The following is a 22,256-nucleotide window of genomic DNA, read 5'->3' on the forward strand; positions in this document are numbered from 1 at the left end:
GCGCCGAGAGTGAGTGCGTGGTTGGGGTTGGTGCCGGGGGCTGCGGCTGCACCTGCTGCGCCCGCCGACCTCCCCCCTCCTCTGACCGCTACGGAGAGGCTCTGCAACCCCGCCGGAGATGTCTGGGGCGCGGGAGAAGAAGCGAGCCAAGAAGATGAGGAATCAGCCGGCCAGCGTCACGCTGCCCGCAGAGCCGGGGCCCTTCGCCGCCGGCGGGAGCAGAGCCTGCCCGCCCCCAGGTACGGCTGTGGGAGCCCTTCCCGGGGCTGGCAGGGTGATCCCCCTCAGGCCCAAGTGTCCCCCTCTCCCCAGCCCGCAGGGTGCTCGCCGTGGGAGTATCCAGGGCTTCCTTTAGTCCTGGTGCTGCCGTAAGTCCCGTTAATACGGAATTCTCTTTAACATGAGAGGCTTGTGGAGTCTCTGTCTGAAGTCATTCCAAACCCAGCCGGACCCGTTCTGTGTAACCTGCTCTATGTGACCCTGCCTTGGCGGGGGGGCTGGACCGGATGGTCTCCAGAGGCCCTTTCCAACCCAGACTATTCTGTACCCTGTGAGTATGCGCTTCTCCCTACCATCCCTTCGATTACCCTTCGAATCCCTGCAGTTCCTAGCCGTAAAATTAATTTGGATGTTGTACCAAATCCAGTTTCTCCTTTGCTTTTCCGCCACACCTGGTAGGAGGAGGGGCTGGTTTAGCCTTCTGGTGTTAGGATAAATGCGCCGATTTTCCCTCAGATCCCTCAGATCTGCATGCCCCAGTTTGCCTGCTGGGGCTTGTGGCTCCTGTGCCTGTGAAGGGAATTGGCAGGAGGCAGCAGGGCATGTCCCTAAAATGGCACTGTCCTGGGTCATTGCTGGAGCATTTTGTACACAGGTAACCTTTGCAGCTGAAGACTGCAGGATCCTGTCAGCTTGTATGCTAGATGCCTTTTTGGTCTTCGTGGTTTGATCTGCATCCACTATGCTTCAATAGGACCTCAATTTCCACCACCACCTTCACATTTAGATATTTTGTTGCCTGCATTATTTCTGTGAAAAGCCCCATGCATGAAAGGACTTGTTACTGTGAGGCCTTCAGAAGTTGACAAATGGCCTCTGTGATGAATGAAAAAACCCTTATGTGTCGCTGTGTATTAAGGTGACTGAAGAGTTCCTGAGCAGACAGAATGACATAGCAAATTATGCTCCTCCATGTCTGAAGATTTTGGAATGTCATTACAGGAGTACTGCCAGATTAAACACATTTTTCTAACTTTATTTGTAGCAGGGAACTTCTAAGATTACATGGTTATGTTTTTCCATTCTGTTAAAAGACATGGATTTTCATCCATGTAACATTCTTCTGTAGTGTCAGTATTGTAGGTTTACAGAGCTGTTTTGTAGAAACAGGAAGGAAAAATTCTAAATAGAAGTTACAAAACTATGGATCTGTGTAGTAGCTAAAATAATTTAAGGATTTTTTAGTTATTAAGTCAGTGACTGTTTTGCTAAACAATCTTCTGTCTTCTGTTTACAATATTTACTTCCTTCATTAAGAGGGTGTGTTTGTGATCTGAGTTAATTTGGGGCTGTAGGCCTACCCAGATTTACTGAGTTTCCATTCCTCATTCCCAGCTATTTCCTTCTGAACTCAGTGTCTGGACAATGCTGCTCTCAGGCATGTGGAAACCCAGGTCAGGGAATTGTTCCACATAAAAGCTAGTTTCTGCTTCTGTACCAAATAATTTTTAATATGGTATTAGTGCAGTTCTGCATGATGTGTGGTTGCAGCGGGCTACAACAGTACTGCTGCTGAACATGAAACTTCCATTTCTTGCTTATTTGAAATGGAAAAAGGAAAATTGAAAAGTTCTTCGCCTTTTTCAGTTCTCATGAATTGAGATGCCGCTGAATGTGAATCTGCTCCTGGCTGGTCTTCATGCTAGTGGTAGCATTTTTGGGACAAAGGGACAGGCTTGTTTAAGAAGCTGATCAACCTGAAAACTGATTTTTTTTAATCTCTCACTCTATTTCTGTGGACACAGAGGTTGATTTTCACTAGAGAAGCTCCCTGAATGCTATGGCCCCATGTTCTCTCAAGCAGTTGTCTTGATGTAGTGGATGGGGTGATAGGAATGGCTGGTTGGACCTTTCTTAGTCAAATTGTCTGGCACAAACTGCCTGAGAACCGTATCTCAAGTTGTAGTAGAAATCATAACTAAGGCTTAACTGAACATAAAGTATTCTGAAGTAATATATAATATTAGTTAGGCTGAATATACACAGGTCTTTGAATAAGGATTTCAAGGCCATGTGAAACTTTAGGTACTTGCTAGGTGCTTAGCACTCCTGAAAAGAACTGCTGTACCTTAGGATGCTTTATTGTAGGTTTTAGTTATTTAATTTCAGTATTGGTTTTAGTGCTGGTACCAGAAAAGTAACTTATTGTACCAATGTACAAGTATCATGCTCACCTTAATTATTGCTGTAAAAAAATACATGTCAGGCAAGAATACATTTGCTTATAGAAAAAAAAAAAATCAAGGGACAAGTGGAAAAAATAACTTTGCTGTTTTGTTACTAAAACTCTGACAAGACAATAATAAAAATTACTACGATGTTCCATGGACTGATTTTGCCCTTGGGGGAAAGTCTGGATTGTGTATCATTTTCAGAGCGTGCAAAAGTTACTTAATCTACTTCATGTTTGCTGCAGGGCAGCATAAAATTCTTATTTATTCCTGTAAGAAAGAAGTTAATTCTTCTGATTTCTGGTGGCTTTTACAGTTATGTGTATTAAATATAATGGGAGGAGTCTGCAATGCAGTTTTATGAGAAAAGACTAATAGAGTTATTGGTTATTCAGACTATTTCATGTTTCTCTAATCTCTTTCCATCTCTAAACCTTCCAGGAGATGTTCATTCTGAGCAGCAGCAGAAATTTTCAAATCAGTCATCTGGGCCTGCTTACAGGAAGGACCAATATTTTTCAAAGGGGCAAAGTAGAGGAGAGAGAGGCAGAGGAGCATGGCATGGAGGAAACCAGAGTGTATCTGAGGAAATGCCAAAATACATAACAGGTGTGTATATGTGAAAGGTCTTAATTTATCTCTCTGTGGCAATTTGCTGGTGATTAAGTTTGCTGTCATTATTTTTGTGCAAGAGCAAAAATTAGAACTGATGCTATGGTCTTCTGGTTTTCCTGATTTTCCCCAAAACATAGAAGTTGTTTTGAACTGGAATCAATGATTAGCTGTTGCTCAATGGGTCCTTTCAGATTTCTGAGTGGAAAAGTTACACCTTCTTGTAGTGAGGGATATGCATTTTGGTTTCTGTTTGCTAGCAGAATGAGTACTGACAGTCATCTGATTTTAATGTAGCCAGTAAAACTGATTTTACTCTGATGATGCAAGTTAAGGACAGCTTCTCACCTAACAGAACTTTTATTTAGGAGAGCAAATCAGCTTTGCAAAATGTTGCAGTGTTCTGATAGTAGATACACTTCCATAAACATGAAATGAGACCAAGCTCTGGATTTTTATTTTGTTTTTTTAAACCAGTCTGGAATATGTTACTGCTTCTGTTTTTTTTTCCATACTAAAGATTTTTTCGTCTCCCTGAATACCAGCTGAAAAAAATGCTGTTCTAATTTAACAAAAAAGTATTTAATGCAAATAGAATTTGTTGGTTAAACAGCTTTCAGATTAATTAATGTATAAATATTTGCTTGACCATATCTGTAAACTTCAGGATTTGTAAACAACTAATATTTCTTCAGTGTCAGTGTACGGTAATTAATGTCAAGAGGATATGGGACTGCTGTACTAGGAGTAATTCTGTAATTTACGTGCAGTATCCTCCTCTGGTTTATTGTTTGTCATGTCTCTGATGCTAGTTCTTTTCATTGCAGTGTCTACCTTTGCTCAAGCTCGTGCTGCTGAGATCAATGCCATGTTGAAAGCAGTTTCGCAGAAGTCTTCCAACTCTCTGGTTTTCCAGACCCTCCCCAGGCACATGCGAAGGCGAGCAATGAGTCACAATGTTAAACGCCTACCCAGGCGGCTCCAAGAGATGGCCAGGAAAGAGGTATAAGTGTGTTTTACAGCATTTCATGTAGTGGGCACAGCCAAAGCACACTATTCAGCTCTATATTTATTAATGTTCATACCTCAACTTCTACCAAACTTCCCTGAGCACCCTAAACTTTGACTCATGTTTGAATTCAAAATTTAGGATCACCTCAGTTTCAGGTTGTAGCTCAAGTAGGTCTCACTAACCCCCTGGTTTTGTGATTACTGGACATCTTGAAAAGTTATTAGAGTAGTGATAAAAGAGTCCATTGCAGGAGAGGCTGGGTGGTGCATTGGTCCAGGAGTCCTCAGTAAGAGCTGCCTTGCACCCCACCCCAGCTTTAGGATGTGACCATGCCAGCCTCAAGCTGATGTGATGATTTGAGTGTTACAGCTCAAATGTGGGAGGTACACTGGGGTTATTGGCAAGCTGCATGCAGCTTAAGTCTTACTAATTGACTAGTTCTAACCACTCATGAAAGACATTTTGTGGCAGTATCTCAACATTTAGTCAGAACATGCCTTTGGGGGTTTCTTGCTCCTTATTCACTGTGGCCTCCCTGTATGTTTAAAAAGGAAAATTAAAAATTGGTTCAGCGTAGTGTTATTGGGGAATGATCTTCCCAGTGTTTGGCATTGATCACTTTATCATCTCTGAGAATTCCTAAAGTGATCAACTGAGTTTGTTTGGTAAGTTTTTTGTGTACTAAGGTTGACTGATAAATTTATTTATTGCATTCTTTTTTTCTTTTGTGTTCTCTTTTGAGACCTTGTCCCCTCCACCCTGATTTCCTGAAGATGATTGTTCATGGTTCAGAAATTGTTTCAGATGCTTCCCTGCCACACACCAATTTCATGTTTCTTAGGGTGTTTATTGGATCTTCACAATATGTATCTTATTTTACTGTTTTGGTTCACATTTTTTTTGCTTTGTCAGACATGACAAGAGATGCAGTTTGGGCCTGTTTTCTGGGAACTGAAGGAAGAAGGCATGGGCTGTTTTGCATAGTTATATGTTATCCTTGTTAAATCTAGATTTTTCTAAAATTTGTATTTGGTTCTTTTGAGTCCTGCTTTTTTAACTCCTTTTATGTGACAGCCTTTCTAATTTCTGTGTACATGCTCACACATACTCTCCTATCCCTGTTTCCACGCCACATAGGATTCTTGGATTTTTGAGATTATTTAATTGGCCCTGGAACAGCTGTATTTCTTCTGCTACATTTTCTGTCTTCAGGTCTTTTGGTGTGGCTTAATTCAGGTCTTTTTAATGTGTCTGCACAGGCTCACATTTTCTTACAGCTTGTCATATCTCTGTTGCTTGTTTTTGTAAAGGTTCTCCCTATTACTTTTCAGTGTTTGATCTCCATCTTGAAAGGCATCTGTTTCAAATCCGCTGCATTTTCTTCATTTGTCTTAGATCCTTTATCACAACCATATTCATTGAAACATTTACCTGGATCATCTCTTATCTCTTCAATAAGCTTAAAGATGTATATTTTTCACCTACAGTGCTTTTTTTACTTTTTCTCTAACTGCCTTTCTGAACCGGTCACCTACCATTGATCCAGTGGCTTGTATTTCCTTCTCTGTGATGAATGATGGGTCTGATGGGAAGATACTTACTTTTTTTTTTTTTTCAGTTCTATTTTGATTTCATGGGTTGCTTCAGTGTTTTTGGTGTTCTTGGCACTTATCTTGCATCATTTTCTTTCCTTTGCTATTCTTGTAACCAGTGGTCTGCTGTCAAGTGTTTCTTGGTGAGCTTACAAAGGATATTCTAAGAATCTTTTTGTACGTCTTGTAGTCCTGTTTCTTTTTAGCACTTTTCTTCACAAAAAGAAAAATCAAACATGGAATCAAGCCTTCCTCTCTAGCCATGCATCCACATATAATAGTTCAGACCTTGACTATGTCTAGAATTTGGTCAAGATATTCCCAGAGTCCTCTGTCATCCACTTCTACGTGTTGTAGAAGTGATAGGGCCCTTTCTGTCAGTCTGAGAGTCTGTACTGCTTCTGTAGGAGCTCAAATCTCCAGGCGTTTTCCATGTCACATTGATTTGTTCATGTGAATATATTGATGTGTGGCAAAAACTTCACACAGGAAGTAGCAGCACTTACTGTTCATGATAAGTTTCTGAATATGTGGGGATTTTGTTTTATATATGGCTTTCAGTCAAACCTTGATATACTTCTGTAGATGTGATTTGTGTAGAAAATGTCAAAGTTAGTTATCCTCAAGAATGATCCAACATGGTGTAACTTAATGTTAGTACTTCCTGTATATTTCTTTATATTTCAGCCTTTTTCTTTTCAGAATTTTTTCTGTTGAGATTTACTTCAGTATCCTCTCTTCTAAAAAACAGGCTGAGAAAGCTGTACATCAGAAAAAAGAACAGTCAAAGACTAAATGCCGCAAAGCTAGAAGACGCCACATAAATTTGGTAGCAGAGTTTAATCACAGGCAAAGAAAGAATATTTGGCTGGAAACCCATATTTGGCATGCAAAGAGATTTCATATGGTAAAGAAATGGGGATACTGTTTAGGAAACAGCCCTACAGAGAAGAGCTACAGGGCTTGTTACCGAGCCATGACAAAGCACTGCCTTCTTCAGGTACTATATCTGCATATTTTATTTGATATTTTGCCAACCTGAAGTAATCAACTGCTTAGTTGTAATGAATATTTCTGTCTCTTTGAAGTACTGTTGTGTCAGCTATCAATAAGACTGCTAAGTATGAAATGAATAATTTTATCATTGTAATTCAGAGTGGCAAGTTTCAGAGAGAATTAGATGAACCTTTAAAGGAGCCTTGTGGTAACTATGACAGAAATACTACATTTTCAGTTTTCTCAAGATCTAAGAGATTAAGAGAATCCTTATATCATCTACCTGAGCAGCTATTGAGGAGACATAATTTGTTTTATGTCCTTTTTAATTCGTTTTAATGTTCTTGGTTTGAGAGGCAGGTTGGCCCTCAAATAAGAAACCACTCTCCTACAGCTATTAATTTTAAGTTACAAAGTTATTAATTTTAAGTTATAAAGAAACTCATTTCACTTTGGCAAATTTTAGAGAAGGAAGAAATTCTACTTAATAGAATTAATAAATTGTGAAGCCCTGTCTGATCTTTTCTTGACAGGCTTACTTTTAAGAGTTATTCTCACTTTGATACTATCATATTGTTTCAGGACTTATCATATTATTGTTGCCTGGAGTTGAAGGGTAAAGAGAATGACCTTCTGAAGCAACTTGCTCGAATATGTAGCATTGACTCAGGTAAAATTTACATAGTTCAAAATAAAGATTTGGAATAGACTAAAGGATGATCCATCCTTTTCCTTTTTAAATAATGTATCAGTCTCAATAGTAGTAACAGAGTTGATTCTGAGTTGTGATTTTGAGTGAAAAATGTACTTTAGGTGTCATAGTAGGACTAGACATTTCAGTGGTTTATTAATAAGCTGATTATGGTACTACCTTAGTCACTCAGCAGCCAGACAGAATTTCAGTTTTACTTTGTTTATTAAACAACATATTATTTTCTTCAATAAGTGTCTTCTTTTTTAGGATTGACATTTCAAGAGGCTTCTTGTCTGTCTGGAAGATTTGAGGGTTCCCTGAATCTTTACAGAGCAGATCGCTATCCTGAGGATATGCTTGGTCCAGTTACATTTATTTGGAAACCCAGGGATGGGTCTGAAAACAGACAGTTGTGGATTTGGGTGCATCCGGCTCTTAAGCAGGTGCTTTTTCCTAAATAGTTGAACTCTTATTTCTTTATGTATTGTGCATTTTTAATGCTGAAGAGATCATCTGAAAAGTCTGAAAGAAGTGGGTATAACACATGACTTCAGGAATTGAGAGTTGGAAGACTATTTCTACTCTTAACAATATTGATGTTCTGCAACTTGTTTTTGTAAAGCTTGTAGTGAAAGTGCATGGTGCTGAAGTGTTCAGTGTTTAAGCTTCTGAAAAGTTTTTTTAGTGTCAGTTGCTTCAGGCTACGTGTGCAATATGATGTTGCTTGGTGCATATCCTTTCCACTGGCATCCCCAGCAGGCTATCATCACAGATAATCATGATAATCATACTTAGCTATCAGTTTCAAAAAAATGAAAATGAGAAAAGTAAAATGTTGTGCACAGGCAATTTTTCATATATTAATTTTCAAGAGAACAAATTCTTAGCAACTTTCAATATTACTGACAGATTTTCTTAGCAAGCCCTTGACTTCAGCAGAATTAAATTTTACTCCTTAAAATCCATATAGGAAAATTAAATAATGGAGTATAATTTTTAGAAGTATATTTAAGGGTTGCAGTGCACTGCATATCATCCTAATCCTAACCTTATTCTTCTTAAGGATATACTTAGGGAGTTAAAAGCAATTTTTCAGTGTTCAGAGCCTGAAGAAATCTGTATTACTGAGCCTGTTATAACATCAATTCAAGAGGAAAAACAAGTGGAAGTTGTTACAAGCCTTGGCCATAAAAGAAAGAAGGAGGATAAAGAAGGAGAAAAAGCTGTGCCAGTGAAAAAAATAATTGGTGATGGCACTAGAGATCCATTCCAGTCCTACTCTTGGATCGCACGGACTACTGGCGTTGCAATCAGGTGTGTTCACAGTACAGTCAGAAACTGGCCCATAACCATGTAACATAGCTGCATTTCTGGCTTAACAGTACTGGGGTAAATAATGTGTGTTGTACAATTGTAGATTCACCTGAAACTTTGCTGTTTCAGTGACAGAAGCATGGAGATTCTCAGATACCGGCTGATTGGCCCATTATCACACTCCGTCCTTACAGAGACCCTGAAAGCAGCTTCTGTCCAAACAGTAAGGAAATTGACTTTGGATGTTAGTTTAATTTTGATAATGTTCTTAGAATGTGAAAGCTTGCATTTTGCTAGAAAGACCCATAAATCATCTAGCCTTACCTTTTATAAAGGCTAGCCTATGTATTACGCTGGTGGCGTCTCTGTGTTGAGCCTCTTGACTAATGCTGATCTCAGGAAGAACTCTCACCTGGATTTTAGGTGGGAGTAGGAAGAAAATAAAAACAGTGGTTCTGTTGAACAGGCTGTGTGGTTTCTGCTGAGAGGTCCAGAATAATTCATATTCTCTTTGAGAAACATCCTGTTTCTCAAGCAATCAGCTAGAGCACCTAGAACTAAAGGGCAAGACATGTAAGGTACAGAAAACTTATGTGTTTTCAATCAAGTATGGAGTTTCTCCAGGATTTAGGTTTTTCATCCACTTCTTGGCATATAGCATCACTGTGGTTTTAAAGGGGTTTTTTTGTCTCTTGAAGCGAACATGATGAGGCCATGAAATCTCTGGCTTTCTCTAAGAAATAATTAATAACAGAATTAGGAAGTACTGTAGATTGCTTTATTTCTTTTTGGAACACACGTTAAACTGTGCAGTTTATTAGAGATTATTGTAAACTATGGTATTGAAAACCAAAAATTACTTTGGTTTAAAACTTGAAGAGGAAGAAAGTGACTATAGTGGTTAAGGCAAACAGAAAGTGAATTCATACTGATAGAAAATAATGAATAACCATTTGAGTTTAATTAAATACATTGTTTTCCAGGAGATGGCAGATTCAGAGACAGAACTGAATAACTGGTGGGTAGAAAACTGCAAGGACTCTGAAAAAGTATCTCTTCATCAATGTCAGAGTGCTATCTTTGAGCTATTGGAAGGTATTTTGCATGTGGGTGCTATGGGTGGAATGGGGGGAAGCTTAAAATCTAATGGTCAAAATTTGCATGCTAATAAACTTGACTTCAGTTTGGACATGCTTATTTTTTGCATGATCAAGAGAGTGATGCCTTTGAGAAGGTGCTTAGGTACTTGCCAGGGCATGGCAAGGAATTGAAAAATGTTACATTGGGAGTATTTAAGGGAATTTAAATCCTCTGTGTAGTTCAGACTTTTAATAGAGAAACTGAATTTTGCTTTTTATCTTTGTGAACTTAAATTTGGGATTGCTGATGGGATATACAGTCTAATGTATCCTCTCATTCTCTCTCACCACAGACTTAAAATTAAGACAGTAAGTTGTACAGTACGTCCACAGATAAAATGGTAGCCTCCAATCCAGACTGAAAGTATTTACTTCATTTATATATGTTCATTTCTAAATTAACAGTTGTGTATTTGGCTGATTGTAAAGAATCATAAAGTTAACAATATTTCCTCAATTTCTAGCACTGAAGCAGGTAAGCAACTGGCTTTGGTAGATCTCAAGTTGTCTATCCAATATGAGGCAGTTAAGCAGAGATGAGGTAAAACTTTTACAAAACACTTCTAAATTTCCTTTCTCTTGAAGACACGTGTAAAACAAAGGTTGGTTGTTCTTTGAAATTTGTCAAATGCAAAGGATGAATTGAGTCTGTGACAGTGACCTCACTTATATGCTAAAGGTAAATGTAATTGCAAACCAAGTCGTGCACTGCTGTTGTTGACTTCTTTGTTATTGAACATTTAACAAGCATTGGTGATTTTTCAAAATATGTTGGAGTATTCTGGATTGCTTCACTGGCTTACAGTGGTGTCACATCCCTGCAAGCAAAAAAGCACAAAAATACTAGTGCAGAAGAAGATCACAACTTAATTGGTGGTTTCATTGCAATGTTCATCTGTGTGTTTTTAAAGGGATGAGCTCACCATCAGATATGCCAGCAGGTACAATACTTGGCCTCACTGTTGGAGATCCTCGAGTCAATTTGCCAAAAAAGAAGACAAAAGCCATGCCTGACTTTGAAAAATACCGAGGTAAAATCCCCTGTCTATTTTATATGAAGAGATTTAGTTTCTCTCTATGCTTTTGTTTTCATTTACTGTCATCTTCTATGGATTGTCTCCTGCTGTTTTCCTCTAGGTTTTGGTTCAAAATATTTCCCAGTTCCAGAGCACAGGCAGAATAGAAACAGCTTGAAAGTTGCATAGGTTTTAGAGCAGCAGTTGTGAGGGAGGGACATGCACCAAAGCTGGTCTTGTGCTCAGTGGAAGCCTCTGTCTGACCATACAGATGATCCAGGTTCGAATCCTGGCAAGGCCATCCGGGTGCTAAAAGCTCCATAGTAAGTTTCTGTTTGGTGTTTAGTCTTCCTGTTTATCTACCCAAGAAGATACCTGTTGTTTCTGGTTTATAGGCCTAAGATGTTGAAAGTTGCAATTCTACTGTGAAAAAATTTTGCAGGGTTAGTGTTTCAGATGGCCAAGGTAAATGAAAAAATAGAAAATGAATCAAAAATCAAATAGAAAATGAAAGATGCAGGCATAACTTCTGAAATTTTCATTTTAGTGTTGACTTACACGATGTTTCAGTGCAAAATTCAAATTCAGATGGATGTGAATGTCCTCTGAAAATGTGCAAAAGTATGTACAGGGGTTTGTGTACAGTGCAGGCATTCCCAATTAGGTTGACTGAGCACAGGCTGCCTCACCTAATAGGAGAAACATGATAGTCAGCTAGCAAGCAGCAGCAAATAGGACAAGTTGAAAGTTCCAGAGACTTCAAAATACTGAATTTCCTTGGTGGTCTGTTTGCAAGACACTGGAATAATCTAGTCTTACATATCACTTAAGTCAGGTTGAGCACCTCTTTCAGTTGCTTTTAGCTCTTTCTAAAATTCTACTATTTTCATTTTCTTCCATCCTCCTGTTCTGTCCTCTGTATCCAGAACAGCCTTTCTGTTAATTAGTTCTGCTCAGCTAACTTTCTCATCATTAGTGTTCCTGTTGGAAATGCTGCAGCATACATGACCTCTACTTTGGTTCCGTCCTGCTGAGAAGTAAGGTGAGATATGTAGCACTTGTTTACAGGTACTGGTTTGAGCTTCTAGAAGAGTTAGCAGCTACAGAGAGTGATTCAGTGTGTTTCATTCTGCTTGTCATGTCTGTGAGGATGTGTTTAAGAAGGCAAGATCAACAGAAGGCATTTAGGTATTTTAAATGTCTCATAGTAGTTTCTCTCCTGCTGCTGGAGCTGGTTTTCCCTCAGGAATGATGGCCATGGTAAAGAGGTAATGGCATAAGATAGGGAGTCAAGAGCACCTCTGTTTTTTCCTTTGGCTGAAAAGGAATGTCCATCTTTCTACCTGGAGTTATCCTTCACATGCAAAATATCTTCTATACCACAAATACTCAGAAAAGCTGGTGCTGCTTTTTTGTTTCTTTCTGAGTATTTGTTTTTTCTTTTCATCATGAACTTCAAACTGCTTCTGTCCTCTCTGACTTCTGTTTAGGAGATGGAGGAGGTCCTTGTTCAGCTAGCAAGTAAAGGTAAACGGCATAGTACCTTCAAATTAGGTTCTGCTAAATAACTTACTGTTACATGCAGCTGAGGAAGTTGAGTAGGCAGAAGGATGAGAGGACAGACAGTACTACTGTCTTCCAGTAGCCCCTTCTTCAGGATCTGTAATTCCATTTCAATGCTATTAATTTCCCCCTTCTGAAAAAAAGTAATTTTTTGAGCCTTAGAATTACATAAACTTTCTGAGCCTTGATTATGTTGTGAACTTGCTCAGATACAGTAATTTTGTGAGCAGACCTCTATTAAAAATGTTAATAGTATTTTTTTTGTCTTAAATCTTATTTATTGAGCAATAAAAGGGAACCATTGGTGTATTCCACACTTTTCCCCCCTTTTTTGCTTCTTGGACATTCAAGTACTTTTTAGGGTTAGTATTAGTAAGACTGAAATAGCACTGTATATGTTAGCATCCAGGTTCCATATGTATTTTCGCCTCTCTTATTCAGTGTTTTATAAAAGCTAACTGATTTTCTTAGATAAACTGTACTAATTTAAAGATGCATTGTTTGTCAAATGAGTGAATAGTTTAGGTAAGTTATGGCCATCACCTTTGCTGGGGATTGTCATACACACAGTTAGTGGAATGCTGCATACCTGTTCATATTGTTTTGGTTTTTTTCCAAAATGCTGTTCTGAGATATGCCTGTGTAGTTTTTCCCCGTAACACACTAACAAATCAAATGTAATTTCAGTCTTTCACAGTTACTTTATGTCTTCAGTACATATGTGCAAGCTGTGTCCTATGAACACGGGCTGATCAGATTCAATCAAATCAGCTGTCATTATTTCTTTAGGCTGGAGTCAAGACTCCCAGTAAGCAGTCAGTTCTCACATGACTGCACTTTAGTACTGTTCTTTTCTCCAGTTTAAAGTGCATTGCTGACATTTTGATACGTTGTTACCGTCTTCTCTTGAGAAAACAAATTCCACTGCCTTGAAAACATTTAACATGGAGTATGGTGAAACTTCTGCATAATCAGTGAATGAGATGCAGAGAAGGAGAATACATCATGAAAAAGTAAAGTTCCTGGGTCCATGCCTGTAAATGCACCTCTTGCAGAGATGTAGGTATCTGTCCCCATCTCTCCTGATACCCACCCTCCCTGCATACACATAGGACTCTCAGACTGCTCCTGGGCAGTGCTTCTATTTTTTGCTGCTTTTTTTTTTTTTTTTTTGTGAAAGGGAGGAAGGAAAATTTTAAATTCAAACTACTCTTGGGCCTGTCTGTAAGACAGATAATCAACTATGAAATCAGATCAATAGATTGAAATGGTGCAAAGTCTTCTATCTGCCTGTATTGTCTAAACACCAACCATTGACACCAGCAGAGGTAGCTTGTTGATGATCTTCATGTTCTTCATAGTGCAACTTCCTATTTCCTATACTAGCCCTAACATCTTACTTTCACTATTACCAGCAACTTATTCATCAGTAAGGTTATTTCCCCAGAAATCTTAAAATATGGACTGAAGAAAACAGGAGAGAGGTAAGAAGAACTGGTGTGCAGATTTGGGATTATGATTTGAAATATAGTACGCTTAGTAGAAAGAAAAGATTCTCCAGGTTCAGTGAGGATGGAAGAGAAGGAATGTACCAAGTTAGAGAAGAATATTTTAGGCTAATAAGGAGAATATTGGATGAGAGGTGGTGATGAAAAGACACTGACTTAAAAGGTCTTTCTATAGTGGGGAAACAAATATTCATACCATTACAGAACACAGGAATTGCAAAGAACTCTGAGAATATGACAAGGATAGGCTGCCTGAACTGTAGTAATAGAAAGAAGTGTTAAAAAAAGCAGAGAAATTTTCAATGAATAATTTTCAGTTGAAAGAACTAGAACATGTTTAAATAATTTAACATAAAGTGATTCTGGTGTTCAGAAATGCTTTCTGTACAGAAGATGGAAAAGGTACTATCCTTACTTTATGCTTGTAATTATGTGCCCTTCCCCTTTGGTTATCTATAACAATAATACCTGTAAGAATCAGGAAGTCATTCCCTACCACCACCACCCACAGTTTTGTTGCTCCCTTCTTTTGAGACATTAATACTTGCTTTATCTCCAAACAGAATGTGCTTTGCCTGTAGGAGTGTTGAGCTCTCTTAGGTTCCTGTTCATAATTTTTGGTCAGAGAAGGAATTCTGCTTAATGGGCAAGGATTCCCTTTTTAGTTTTATTGTTCTTAATTTGAAGGAATGCCACCGTAATCTGATCATTTCTTTTCCATTTCTTCTCCTCACATAAATCTAATGCATTAGGAAGAACGCATGGCTAGTATCAGTAACATCATCAAACTGTCACAAGTGCTGCAGTTGTTAATATTTCTTGCAAAGGATTTTACATCTTTTAGTAGTGGGTGCATCTTAAAGACTATGGATTTTAAATAAATAATTATTGCAGTTATGTTTGGCAGTACCTATTGCTAGGTACTGTTAGTACCACTGAATAATACAAATCTTGTCTTTGAGTCTTTGTCTACATTACCTGGAAAAATTAGCAGAAAAATTACATATTTTAAAAAGACTTAAAAAACTTTAAAAAACAAAACAAACCCTGTTAAGTTCCTTTAATATGTAAGACCTTGTGGATGATGAAAAAAAGAACAATCCCTCTAAGTTTTTAATCACAGAACTATTTATAGGTTCATTGTATTGTTCTTGATAAGAATTACTTTACTTAAATGGATAGGCATTCACTACATGCTGTACTGTACATTGAAGGCTATTAATCCTTAGATCACTAAAGGTAGGTACACATCTTCTTTGCTTTCCTTAGATTGTAAAACTGAAGAACAGATAGGTTATTTAATACTTCGGGAATCCATTTTAAAGCTACAATTGTTGTTTATCTTCAGTAATGTACATAACTGTTGATTTATGCAGACATAAGCAAGATTAGTACCCTTCTTGAAGCACACAGCCTGAAAAGAACCAGAGCAGGAAACTAGTACTAAATAAGTGTTGCATGCTAGTCATAGCCATACAAATGTTTCCTGTATGTACATTTCTTAAAGGCAGCTCTTGCTTCCCTTACAAGTTTATTTAGGCAGACTTACTTCAGGCTTTATAATGTCGTCCTTTCTGATTTTCACCAAATCTGTTGAGCTTCACACTCTGCCAGAAAGCCCAGATTCCAGAATATTAAAGGTGGTATGTAAAGATCAAATTTATATTGACAGCAGTCATGTCTTTTGTTAAGAAGAAATGCGGATGAGAAAATACCAGGTTAGTCTTTCTAACAGTAACAGTTGATTTTTATTTTGTATTTGGAAAAACATGTGATAGTAAGATATGCCAGAGGCAGTGATGCTTGTCAAGCTTTTAATAGGCTTTTCTTGGTTGTCTGCTCATTATACTTATGATATGGAAGTGGCTTTGATAATTTTGTACTCAAATCACAGAAATAATATGATTTTTTTTAAAAGGTTATTTTCTTTTATAGATAATGATAGAGTTAGGCAGCTGTACCTGAAGGGTGTACCTGCAGACTGTGCTCACAGCTTTATCTGGGACCATGACATCTGTAAGAACGTCACTGAAAATAAAATCTCAGAGCAGGTAACTAAGTGGGTGGATTGCCATGAAGGAAATGGGTAATGATTCATGGAGTCCATAGAAATAGACTCTTGTAATCTGTGTAAAATCTGATAAATCTAAGATTAATCAATAGCTTCCTTAATGTCATAGTATCCAGCTGCTGACATGAAGTGTTTTTTTGTAGCCTTTGCATAATGTTCATGCACAGCCATTGAGCATGGATTCAATTAAAAGAAAGCTTTATTGGATTACCTACAGGACTACAGTTGTGGGTTTATGTAACAGAAAGGTTTGGAATTGGATTTTCATACATCACCTTGACTCATGCAGCTGAGAAGAGTGACACAGGAAGGCTTTGGCCTTTAGCTGTAGTCAGAACAATTCTGATGATGAAGAGAACTGTGGAAGTTGAAAGGAAAGAAATCCTGTGTTTCTGAACTGCAGCACACTATGCTGTGGGTATGCTGGGCAATATCTTGTGATTTGTAGACAACTTCAAGTTTGCTGTTGTGGGTTTGAAGTCTCCTATCTAGACGTTTTCATTGACATTTTCATTGGAGGGCAGCCCATAAAATGCATGGATAAAAAGGTGATTTAGTCCCAAGAGATGATAAACTTTTGGCACCATTGTAATCTGACAGAGAAAACATTTGTGTGGCAAAAACATATTTCTAAATATTCTTTCTGAAAATTAATTTTGTGCTCTTTCAAACTGTCTGACAGTGTAAAAAAAAGCAGAGTACTTAGAAAATATTATACTAGTACATGACAGTTATCAGCACAATCTTTTTATATATGACAGTGTTCTTTATGCTGTCATGAAATTTAATGTTTACCTGATAAAACACAGGGAGTCTAATGGTCTATTTCTTCATAAATATATTCTTAATGTGGTACAATGGAATATAACAGCCGGTGATTGACAAAACCTCAATGCCAGTATGCTTTATGTGAAACTGATGACCAAAGCTTCTTCCCATCTCCTTGGACATAGTTCAGATTTGCTCCATATATTGACAGACTGAAAGCACCTGTTCAGAGTGGTTTTACCTCCTTCATCTATGTTGTACCTTGTACCTGCTCTTTATCAAGGACTATGGAAGTAAGAAGGGGAGAAAAAGGGTGCCTAATACTCTTTTCTAAAATAATTTTTCATGCCTTGATGAAATTCTGTTCAAATATATAGTGTATTACTGTATTTTTTCCTAGCTTTAAACTCAACTTTTCTCTGTATCTTGGAACGGTATCTGGAAGAGGGAAGAAGAATGGTTATTAACTTATGGGAAATGTCTCCTCCTTCTCAGGATTTAAACCATATGAGAGCTCAGTTACTGGTACCTGGATCACACCTTGATTTGGGTCCTTGTGAATCTAAGATTCCCATACTGTTGGTGCAGCAGCCGGGAAAAATGACTGGAGAAGATCGACCAGGATGGGGGAGTGGCTGGGATATCTATCTCCCAAAGGGCTGGGGCATGGCTTTCTGGATTCCTTTTGTAAGTGACTTTGATGGCAAATTGCCAGTTAATTTGATAATTTGTATAATTTAGTTTAAATTAATCAATTTTAGAGAGTGTACTTCATATTATATAACCAATTCCTAATTACAGGATCAAAATTTCACTTTAAAAAACGGTGTATGAACTGGTTCATGACAGAAGCTTGGTCTTCAAACTTAAACAATAGCTTTCCATGTATTTTGTTGGGTATAACTATGGCCACATGGCAGTCTAGAAGCAGCAAATCAGTGAGGAGTCAGGAGAGAAAGCTGAAGCTATACCTCTCTGTGTTTCTACAAGCATATGCCTCTAAAGAGAAATCATTTAGGGCCTGCTGCTAATCAATTTCCAGCTTGGCTATCTACACCTCTGTCACCAAATTGGTTGCCTCTGATTTGGGATAGAGCGTAAAACCAAGTTTGAGTTCAGCTCCTTTGTGCTGTTTGAAGTAACCTGCTTTGACTGTTTAGGTGACAGTTTTAATACCTTTCTGTAGTTAAAATTGTGCTTTTGAGTGTGCAGGGGATTTGATATTTGCAGTGTATGGTTAAAATACATTGAGCAGTGGCTGTTGAAGTAATACAACCTTCCTGGCAATGCACAAGAACCTGTGAAATTCTCTTCAGTTTTGTTGATAGTTTTGCAGAATTAAATTTAAAGAGCATAACTAACTTTTTGTTGAAATTAGCATCTAGAACTGTAGAAATCATGCTTAAGCTTATTTTTTAAAGGTTAAGTGTTAGACTTTCAATTTTCTAAGGAAGTACCTTTGGGCATTAATGTTTGTTTCAGCTAGGAACCCAGAATGAATTCAAACATTGCTTTTTGGGCATTTGGTTTTTATAACAGATATATCGAGGTGTACGAGTTGGTGGCTTGCAAGAGGCATTAAAGCATTCTGAATACCAAAGAACACCTCACACTCCAAATGATTTCCCAGACTGCCAGGCAGGAATGCAGTTTGCTAAAGAACTGGAAACCAGTCTTCTTGAAAAATTCAAACGGTAACATTAATTTAAAAATTGATGGGGAAAATGACAAAAATGAATACTGCTTAAAATATTCCCTTAGTTATCTTCTGTTGTGTTCATTTAGACTTGGCCTTTACTGAGACCTTTCACTGGTGTTTTAAATATTTGTATTATAAAAAAGAAAGGACTCCTAGATATATTTAACTCTGCTAAACAGGGCATATAAATTAAAACCTTCTATTCCCAGAGACATGCTCAGTTACAGGGCTGTAACAAGGCTGCATAACAATTAAAAAAACAAAACTATTTTGAGACTCCTGAGCAGCAAATGGGGGAGGAGGCAAGAGAATGCAAAGGAGTATGTCAGCGTATCTACCAAGTCTTAAAGAATAAAGTAAATTTAGAAGTACATTTTCGTATCTAATTTTAAATATCAGGTATTCTGAAGTTTACCTTCACTTTTACTGCAACAAAGAGAACTCTTAACTATGAGTTTGGAGTAGCTGGAAGTGTCCTCTACACCAGCTGGTGTTGGTTCTCCTCCCAGGTAGGAGGGGAAAGTACAAGTTCAGAAGAAGAGGCAGTGATGGCAGAGCAGGTAGATGTTTCCAGCATGGCTGAAAGGATATAGTGAACAGAAATACAGCAGCATTTTCTAGATAGTAATTTTAAAATTCTTGTTCAACCAGGTTAGAAAGTTAACTGTCGGTTCCCTTTCTGTTTTGAATACTTGATTTTCAAAATATACTTACCTGCTTAATTGATTTATCATTTAGACGTCCACCTGCAAAAAGGGCAAATTATGTCAAGCTGGGCACTCTGTCTCCTTTTATCTGTCCTTGGGGGCAGCTGACCAAGAACTGGGAAGAAAGAATGAAAGCTTCAGGAGGATTTTTATGTCCTTCTTCCCCACATCCTGACTGCTGCACTACTGAAGGGCAGACCCTTTGTGACCCCAAAGCAGAAGCGGTCAGAGAAGCTTCCCCTGAGACTGGTGAGGAAGAGGAGACCATGGAAATAACAAGTTCTGAAGGTGCCCTAAAGACAGAGGGTGTTACAAGCACCCAAGATTTTGGTGAGAGAGATGAAACTAAGACAAGTGACTTTATTGTTCTCAGGTATGTCAAAATAATACACACGTTTTATTTCTTTATTGGTATTTATTGAATTGGGGAAAAGAAGAGCTCAGCCTTAATTATATAGATGAGAGAATTATTTCATCCAGATACAGTGAGATTAAATAGTTTTGTCACTAATCAGAATCTACTCTTGAGTGGAAATCCTGCATTTTTCCAGCAAACTTGATGACTACATAAAGAAAACTCCTTAAATTATCTTAAATTTAACACTGGCATTTACTGTGTTCTCAGAGTTGGCATATTCTGTTCGCTTCCAGGTTGATGGAGCTTTTAGAGGCTCATATTTGTGACTTTAGGACTATTGCTGTGAAAATCATCTTGCATTCTCTTCCCTAATATATCACCACAGGTGGTTCTTGCACTCCTTAACAAAGTCTTTAGAAAACAGAGAATCCCCTGCATTCCAATGCAACACATGAGGGCAGCAACAGTATTGGGAAGTGCCTGAACACAGGTCTTTCATTTTTTTGTGGTTACCAGGGGAAGAAAACACTGAAAGTTCTGGACTGCATTAGTGTCACTGGAGATTTTAGTGTGTTTGTGGTTTTAGCAGGCTTTGGGGGTTTTAACATGTCTCCTTTCTTCTGAAGAAGACTCTTGAATTCCACTCACCAATGTTCTTTTTAGGCTAAGAGTGATACAAGTACCAGCTTGAAAGTTTACAGAAAGCCCCAGACCTTTTTTTAAGTGTGCTCTCGCAAATATGTGGGGTGCTGGATTTCTGTTGAACTGCTTGTTAATAACAATCTCTGATGTTTATTTTTGAACATTTTTAATAGGAGTGAGAAACTACTAATGCAGTTATCAGCCTGGTGTTACCCCACTGCTGGGAAAGATCGGCGAATCCGCCTTATTTCTCGTCTGGGACAGAAGGAAATGACTGAAGATGTTTTTTTGCCAGTCTTGATGAGCTACCCAAGGGCTCTCGTCTGGGTCAACTTGTCGCTCTTGAGAAAGGGGAACCCTGAATTACATGCCATGATTTGCATCCCAACAGAAGATGACTTGCTGCATCTAAGCAAAGACAAGCTCTTCTGTGGTCCACAAGAGCCCAAACATCGTGACATATTCAAGGACAAGGTACGGAAGCAAAAAGAGGAGAAGAGGAGGAAGAAAATGGATAACGTGAAGTCTCTAGAGAGTGACCCTGCAGGCATTCCAAATGAAGAGGCAACTGAGGACCATGAAGATCTCATTCTTGGTCTTTGGTCAGATGCTCTCCCAGATGTTACTTCCCACTGCTCCAGGACTGTCTTGGGGTATGTCACTCGAGGGGATTTTTCATTGGCTGCAGGCTGTGGAGAAGCACTGGGTTTTGTTAGCTTGACTGGGTTAATTTATATGTTACACAACCAGCCAGCAGATAAAAAAGGGCTTGTTTTGTTAAGGACTCCAGCATCTTTACAGTACAGATTTGCAAGACTTAATATTGAGGTCTAAACATCATTGCAGCGCAGTAGAATGCCAAAAACACCAAAGAATTTTGTTTTGTATTCTGTGGCCTTTCAGATTTGTCTTAAATTTGAGGTTATTCTGAGCCCAAACAGCTCTAAGATTATGAAATAATTAAAAAGCTTTTTAGCATTATTCAAGAAAATAACTAATGCATAAAGAGACTAGAATTACTTTTGATTCTGCATTGCTAAGGATTTCTAACAGATTATTATCATGATCTTCTTTATCTCTATGGAAGCGTATTCTTCATTTTTTCTCCTCAAAGCAGTGGATGCTATAACAATGTATTGGAAATCATCATCTTAATTTTAGAAGTCTTTGCTCAGATGGACTGTAAATTTACAGTGGACTTCGACATGTAACTGCAAGCAGTCTGATCCAGTGTATATAGCAAGTGGGTTTCCTGATTCCTTGTATCTGAATATATGTGGCTGCAGTGCAGCAGAGTTATGTAGAGAAAGCTGAATGCTTAAATGAAATACAAATAAAATACAGCTATGCCATTTTGAATTATAGCAGTTGGAAAGCATATCAGTCTGCCTCGTCTCCCTAGTCTGAAACGTAATAAGCCTTTCAGATGCAAATTGCCAGTGGTGGGTCAGCGCACATTTTCTGTTAATAATAGGGGATATTTTTGTTTTTCAAAACATGAATTTAGTTTTGTATGGAATGTGCTAGAATTGAAGGCTTCTTCATGTTACAGTACGGTTCATGAATATTGTTCAAACAATCATAAAACTTGTAAAATATGCTGGGGGTTAAAGGGAGAAAGGTGTTTGATTTGCCTGGGGTAGTGTGGATAGGTTGTTTGTGTTTGGTATTTTGTGTTTGTTTTTTTTTTTTAATGATAGCCTTAAGCATCTAGCCATTCCTGACTTAAGGAAATTGAAAAGGAATTTTACAGTAATACACTGTAGTTTAGTAGCAGCATGATACAAATATATGCCAGTTGGTAAAATTATCCTGAAATGATCATGTACAAATAAAAATGTAATGTATTCTTGAGTTAGTAGTCTATTGACAGTTTGATGCTTAGAGAAATTAAACATGGATCAGTTAATGACTTTTTCTAAATGTCAGTGTTCAACTTAATTTCCTTTTTTACAGTTTCATTTGAAAGTCTTAGGTGAATTTATTAATGTTGGCTGGAGTTGTTGGAGGAAAGATTTAGTGTGCCTTACCCCCAAAATTATTAAAATATAGGACCATTTAAATATGGCATACACATGGGGAAGGAAGAAGAACATCTGATTGCATGGGAAATAT

The 22,256-nt window shown here is 38.0% G+C and overlaps 1 protein-coding gene across 1 annotated transcript; it reads left to right on the top strand.

Moving 5' to 3' along the window:
• POP1 (POP1 homolog, ribonuclease P/MRP subunit) lies at nt 1-21,952 on the top strand. Its single transcript, XM_058833242.1, has 15 exons — nt 1-239; nt 2,892-3,059; nt 3,890-4,065; nt 6,418-6,666; nt 7,245-7,332; nt 7,624-7,799; nt 8,420-8,670; nt 8,800-8,893; nt 9,654-9,765; nt 10,721-10,840; nt 15,832-15,947; nt 17,231-17,422; nt 18,275-18,429; nt 19,173-19,514; nt 20,315-21,952. The coding sequence occupies exons 1-15, from the start codon at nt 119-121 to the stop codon at nt 20,973-20,975; spliced, it is 3,021 nt and encodes a 1,006-aa protein (XP_058689225.1). The 5' UTR covers nt 1-118; the 3' UTR covers nt 20,976-21,952.
• Nucleotides 21,953-22,256: the final 304 nt, after the last annotated feature.

The sequence above is a fragment of the Poecile atricapillus genome, chromosome 2, assembly GCF_030490865.1.
Source record: "Poecile atricapillus isolate bPoeAtr1 chromosome 2, bPoeAtr1.hap1, whole genome shotgun sequence".
NCBI lineage: Eukaryota > Metazoa > Chordata > Aves > Passeriformes > Paridae > Poecile > Poecile atricapillus.

Coding starts and splice junctions, on each gene's coding strand:
- POP1 (XM_058833242.1), top strand. CDS start 119: ATGTCTGGGGCGCGGGAGAAGAAGCGAGCCAAGAAGATGAGGAATCAG. Junction 3,060..3,889: donor AATGCCAAAATACATAACAG/GTGTGTATATGT, acceptor TTTTCATTGCAG/TGTCTACCTTTGCTCAAGCT. Junction 8,894..9,653: donor AAGCAGCTTCTGTCCAAACA/GTAAGGAAATTG, acceptor ATTGTTTTCCAG/GAGATGGCAGATTCAGAGAC.